The sequence below is a fragment of the Scomber japonicus genome, chromosome 5 (genome assembly GCF_027409825.1).
Source record: "Scomber japonicus isolate fScoJap1 chromosome 5, fScoJap1.pri, whole genome shotgun sequence".
NCBI classification, from domain to species: Eukaryota; Metazoa; Chordata; class Actinopteri; order Scombriformes; family Scombridae; genus Scomber; species Scomber japonicus.
The window spans coordinates 357,894-363,893 of record NC_070582.1 but is presented as its reverse complement, the minus strand read 5'-3'; the positions used below and the strand labels follow the sequence as shown (position 1 = coordinate 363,893).

Genomic DNA, 6,000 nt, shown 5'->3' with positions numbered 1-6,000 from the left:
GTCTGTAGTCTGTGTATCATTGCTGTTATATTTCTGTATTTGCATCTAAAATTTATTTTCTATGATATTTAAATTAAATTAAATCCAGAATGATCTGATATCTGATACATAATCAATAAAATCACTTTAAACATTTAAAACTTAAAACTGTTTGGAAATAAATAATCAATAAATCAAATATTGATTTGTATGAAAGTGTTTATTGAACAGAAGTTATTGATCATGCTGCGTGAGAGAGAGAGAGAGAGAGAGAGAGAGAGAGAGAGAGAGAGAGAGAGAGACAGAGAGAGAGAGAGAGAGAGAGAGAGAGGGAGAGAGAGAGAGAGAGAGAGAGAGAGAGAGAGAGAGAGAGAGAGAGAGGGTAGGAGAGAGAGAGAGTAGAGAGAGAGAGAGAGAGAGGTAGAGAGAGAGAGAGAGAGAGAGAGAGAGAGAGAGAGAGAGAGAGAGAGAGAGGTAGAGAGAGAGAGAGAGAGAGAGAGAGAGAGTCAGACAGAGAGAGAGAGAGAGAGACAGAGAGAGAGAGAGAGAGAGAGAGACAGAGAGAGAGAGAGAGAGAGACAGAGAGAGAGACAGAGAGAGAGAGGTAGAGAGAGAGAGAGAGAGTCGAGAGAGAGAGAGACAGGTAGAGAGAGAGAGAGAGAGAGAGAGAGAGTGAGTGATGTGTTGTATCAGCTGGTTGACGCATTAACAATAATCTTCATTATTGATCCATCTGCAAGTTTCTGATTCTCTGATTAGTTTTTTTAGTCGTTTTACAATCAAAAGAAAAAAAAAGGTTTTTATTTCTGATCATTAAAAATGTAAACATGAACTAACCCCTAACCGGAGTACTGCAGTACTCCGGAGGTTCAGCTCCATCTCTTCGGTCCTCTGATGGAGTTCAGATCATACTGAGTCTAACGTTAGACCAGCAGCTCTGTTATAGCGTCATTAGAGCCGTAACATTCACATCTGTAAAACCTTTAATCATTTGTGAATTAAGGGAATGATTTTATCTATTCATGAAAATGCAATAAAGTGGAACAAATGGAGCATCAGTCCAAACAATGTAAGTTAAGGTTCCCTAACCCTCATCTGCTGCTGTTGGTGTTACATCGAAGCAGCGCAGCACACAGATGACCCTGAAGGACAGCAGCTCTAATGATGCATTAATGAGCTGTCTCCATAGAGACGACACCGTCAGCTTAGAAGATTATCATTCATGTATTTGACAGTTAGGGGGACAAGTCCCATCCGTCCCCTGCAGGTCTGTCTGAGAACTGATAGACTGACGAGTGGCAGCTTACCTGGCTGTGAATGAGCAGGTAACCTGAGCGCTGTGATTGGCTGATGCTCAGACAGGTTCATCATCTCCTGGTCGGCCCTTCGTCATCTCCTGGTCGGCCCTTCGTCGTCTCTTGGTCGGCCCTTCGTCATCTCCTGGTCGGCCCTTCGTCGTCTCTTGGTCGGCCCTTCGTCGTCTCCTGGTCGGCCCTTGGTCATCTCTTGGTCGGCCCTTCGTCATCTTTTGGTCGGCCCTTCGTCATCTCCTCGTCGGCCCTTGGTCATCTCTTGGTCGGCCCTTCGTCGGCTCTTGGTCGGCCCTTCGTCATCTCTTGGTCGGCCCTTGGTCGTCTCTTGGTCGGCCTTCGTCATCTCTTGGTCGGCCCTTCGTCATCTCCTCGTCGGCCCTTCGTCATCTCTCATCGTCGGCCCTTCGTCATCTCTTGGTCGGCCCTTCGTCGGCTCTTGGTCGGCCCTTGGTCATCTCTTGGTCGGTCCTTGGTCATCTCTTGGTCATCTCTTGGTCGGCCCTTCGTCGGCTCTTGGTCGGCCCTTCGTCGGCCCTTCGTCGGCTCTTGGTTGGCCCTTCGTCATCTCTTGGTCGGCCCTTCGTCATCTCTTGGTCGGCCCTTGGTCGTCTCTTGGTCGGCCCTTCGTCATCTCTTGGTTGGCCCTTCGTCATCTCCTGGTCAGCCCTTCGTCATCTCCTGGTCAGCCCTTCGTCATCTCTTGGTCGGCCCTTCGTCATCTCTTGGTCATCTCTTGGTTGGCCCTTCGTCATCTCCTCGTCGGCCCTTCGTCGTCTCTTGGTCGGCCCTTCGTCGGCTCTTGGTCGGCCCTTGGTCATCTCTTGGTCGGCCCTTGGTCATCTCTTGGTCATCTCTTGGTTGGCCCTTCGTCATCTCCTCGTCGGCCCTTCGTCGTCTCTTGGTCGGCCCTTCGTCGGCTCTTGGTCGGCCCTTCGTCGGCTCTTGGTTGGCCCTTCGTCATCTCTTGGTCGGCCCTTCGTCATCTCTTGGTCGGCCCTTGGTCGTCTCTTGGTCGGCCCTTCGTCATCTCTTGGTTGGCCCTTCGTCATCTCCTGGTCAGCCCTTCGTCATCTCCTGGTCAGCCCTTCGTCATCTCTTGGTCGGCCCTTCGTCATCTCTTGGTCATCTCTTGGTTGGCCCTTCGTCATCTCCTCGTCGGCCCTTCGTCGTCTCTTGGTCGGCCCTTCGTCGGCTCTTGGTCGGCCCTTGGTCATCTCTTGGTCGGCCCTTGGTCATCTCTTGGTCATCTCTTGGTTGGCCCTTCGTCATCTCCTCGTCGGCCCTTCGTCGTCTCTTGGTCGGCCCTTCGTCGTCTCTTGGTCGGCCCTTCGTCGGCTCTTGGTTGGCCCTTCGTCATCTCTTGGTCATCTCTTGGTCATCTCTTGGTCATCTCTTGGTTGGCCCTTGGTCATCTCTTGGTTGGCCCTTCGTCATCTCCTGGTCAGCCCTTCGTCATCTCTTGGTCGGCCCTTCGTCGTCTCTTGGTCGGCCCTTCGTCATCTCTTGGTCAACTCCTGGTCGGCCCTTCGTCGTCTCCTGGTCGGCCCTTCGTCTTCTCTCAGTCGGCCCTTCATCATGTCTTGGTCGGCCCTTCGTCGTCTCTTGGTCGTCTCTTGGTCGGCCCTTCGTCATCTCGTGGCCGGCCCTTCGTCATCTCTTGGTCGGCCCTTCGTCATCTCTTGGTCGGCCCTTCGTCATCTCCTTGTCGGCCCTTCGTCATCTCTTGGTCGGCCCTTCGTCGGCTCTTGGTCGGCCCTTCGTCATCTCCTGGTCGGCCCTTCTTCGTCTCTCAGTCGGCCCTTCATCGTCTCTTGGTCGGCCCTTCGTCATCTCTTGGTCAGCCCTTCGTCATCTCTTCATCATCTCTTGGTCGGCCCTTCGTCGTCTCTTGGTCAACTCCTGGTCGGCCTTTCGTCTTCTCTCGGTTGGCCCTTCGTTGTCTCTTGGTCGTCTCTCGGTCGGCCCTTCGTCCTCTCTTGGTCGTCTCTCGGTCGGCCCTTCGTCATCTCTTGGTCGGACAGATCAGACTATTTACTGGTGTAATGTTGTGGTTGTTGGGGGTGGGGTTGGGGGGGGGGTGCAGCAGGAGGTTGTGGCCTTAATTACTGTTGTTGTCTGTGTCACAGTGGTGATGACAGCTTCCTGCTGTCTGCACTTCCTGTCACTGTTTTATAATTCAGCCCCCCCCTACTGACAGACACTCAGCTGTTTGTTTACACTCAGCTGATAATTAACCATTAGTTTGTCAGACATCTTTATTCAATCAGGAGAGTTTCTCTGAGAGCAGACGCACACCCAGTACACCCAGTAAACCCAGTACATCCAACACAAGCTGAAGGCAACACAGAAAGTAATCAATCAGTTAAAGTGCAAATGAATCAATAATAAAGTAATAATATATAATATAATATATCATATAATTAGAACTGGTACTTCCCGTCAGCGTTCGCTCTCTAACTGTTGTTTGCATCCGACAGCCTCAGACGAGCCTCTCAGGAGTCCGTCCCACTCCGCGTCCAGCATGGACACATTTTTCCGCCGTCACTTTAAGAGGAAGGAAGCGGCTCTGCAGGTTGAGGCGTCTTCCTGCGGCCAGCGGAGGCCCAGCGTTGCCGTGCCGACCAGCAAGGCCCGCCGCCGCTCCAGCGTCGGACTGCCGTCTTCCACGCTGATGCAGCGCCGCCGCTCCAGCGTCCAGCTGCAGGCGGCGGGCGGCGGGCGGCTGGCCAAGTCCGTCAGGCAGCGCCGGTGGGCGGGACACGTCCGGCGGCGCTCCAGCACCACCACCCCCAGCCTCAACCCCCGCTTCGCCGTGTCCAGGAAGAAGGCGGGCAAGCTGCGCACCATCCACACGCACCTGCTGGGCCCGTCCATGCTGCTGGCCAGCCTCATCCAGATGACGGAGGAGGACGAAGACGAAGGCCTGGGGGGGGGGCTGCTGGCCGGGCAGCAGCAGGTGGAGGTGCGGGGCGAGGCCAACAACAGGAGGATGTTCTCTCGCTCCAGCAGCCTCCACTCAGATGGAGACTACTCAGATTACTCTGCTAACGACAGCCAATCAGAAGCCAGTCAGCTGTCAGAGGCGGAGCAGCTGGCGGAGGAGCACGATAGCGTCTCCTGCTCTGATCAGCATGCCGCTTCCTCGCGGTCCTCCACCCCCTCCTCCTCCGGCGCCACCATGGAGCTGATGAGGAAGACTCCGCAGCCGCCGCCGTCGCGGCCGCTGATCCGAGCCCCGCGCTGCCTGCGCAGGAACTCATCTCAGCTGTTCTCAGGTGACTCCGCCCCCCGCCGCCGCATCTCCAGGAAGAGGAGAAGGGTCTCCACCGTCTCCAAGGCGGGGAGCCCCTGGCCGGGGAGAGGCCCCCCGCTGCCCAGCCGCAGGAGCTCCATGTATTACCTGAACCACCCGGTGCTCTACAGGGGCCCCGGGGCCCTCAGCCCACTCTGCTACGACTCACGTCTGGAGAGCTGGAGCGCCTTCCTGCTGTATGTACGACCGCCGAGGAGGAGGCTGCTGCTCGCTCCTTCTGTTCATGACAGAAATCATTTTCATTATTTTATGAGATAAAAATGTTGTGATGTCATCAAACATCATCAGGTCAAAGGTCAGGGTTGTGAAAACCTGAACAATCAAAAGCTAGAAACAGTTTTTCTTCATTTAAACTTTTGTTGATTCTGTTTAAAGATGTTTTTACAGTTTTTACAGAGCAGTGATGATCAGTAAAGATCCAGAGATTAATAAAACGATCCTCACTGGCTATAAACTCGACATGTTTATTGTTTTTATTCTCTGTAAGTGAAACATAAATATTATTAAAACCAGCCTGAGATTCTGCTGCAGACACAAACATCGTCCATGGAGCCGAAGCTCGTTAGCAGCTAACGAAGACGGCGCTGACTCACCGACCAATCACTGATCCCGCAGCTCTGTAACTACGGTTACCAGTTCGTCTGAAACATTAAAGCACTGTGGTTCATAGCAGCAGGTCTCACTACTGAGAGTTAGAGGAATACATGGATCAGTTACAGAGGGAGCGGGATTCTTCTAGTTTAGTGGAGCGCCATGTTCTTTCTAATTTCTGATGTTTTAGTGACTATAAGAAGAAATGTCTTCCAGCAGGTTAACCAGTTTAACCAGTTTAACCAGGTTAACCAGTTTAACCAGGTTAACCAGTTTAACCAGTTTAACCAGTTTAACCAGTGTGTTTCTCCCCTCCTCTTCCTCTCTGTGCTCTCTCATATTCTCCTCAAAAAGCGTCTTGTGTGGTTTCAGGAAAGCGATGGCGAAGTCGGGTGTGCAGCACGCAGCGACTCCCAACGAGCTGCCGGAGCCGCAGGAGCCGAGCAGCAGCGTGGACTGGAGCGTGAGTCACCGATCAGCTGATCACCGATCAGCTGATCAGCTGGTCACTGATCAGTAATACAATAAAACATGTTTGTTCAGGGTGCTCTGGGTGGGTTAGGGTGCTCTGGGTGGGTTAGGGTGCTCTGGATACTCTGGATGGGTTAGGGTGCTCTGGATGCTTTGGGTGGGTTAGGGTGCTCTGGGTGCTCTGGGTGGGTTAGGGTGCTCTAGGTGGGTCAGGGTGCTCTGGGTCCTCTGGGTGCTCTGGATGGGTTAGGGTGCTCTAGGTGGGTCAGGGTGCTCTGGGTGCTCTGGGTGGGTTAGGGTGCTCTAGGTGGGTCAGGGTGCTCTGGGTGCTCT

At 53.3% G+C, this 6,000-nt stretch overlaps 1 protein-coding gene across 1 annotated transcript in view; it reads left to right on the top strand.

Moving 5' to 3' along the window:
* Positions 1–3,813: 3,813 nt before the first annotated feature.
* Positions 3,814–6,000, top strand: part of dgkzb (diacylglycerol kinase, zeta b) — a 30,986-nt gene continuing 28,799 nt past the window's right edge. Inside the window, exons 1-2 of the mRNA XM_053319301.1 lie at positions 3,814–4,781; positions 5,569–5,659. Of these exons, the coding sequence (XP_053175276.1) occupies positions 3,814–4,781; positions 5,569–5,659 (1,059 nt within the window). The remainder of the gene's footprint in view (positions 4,782–5,568; positions 5,660–6,000) is intronic.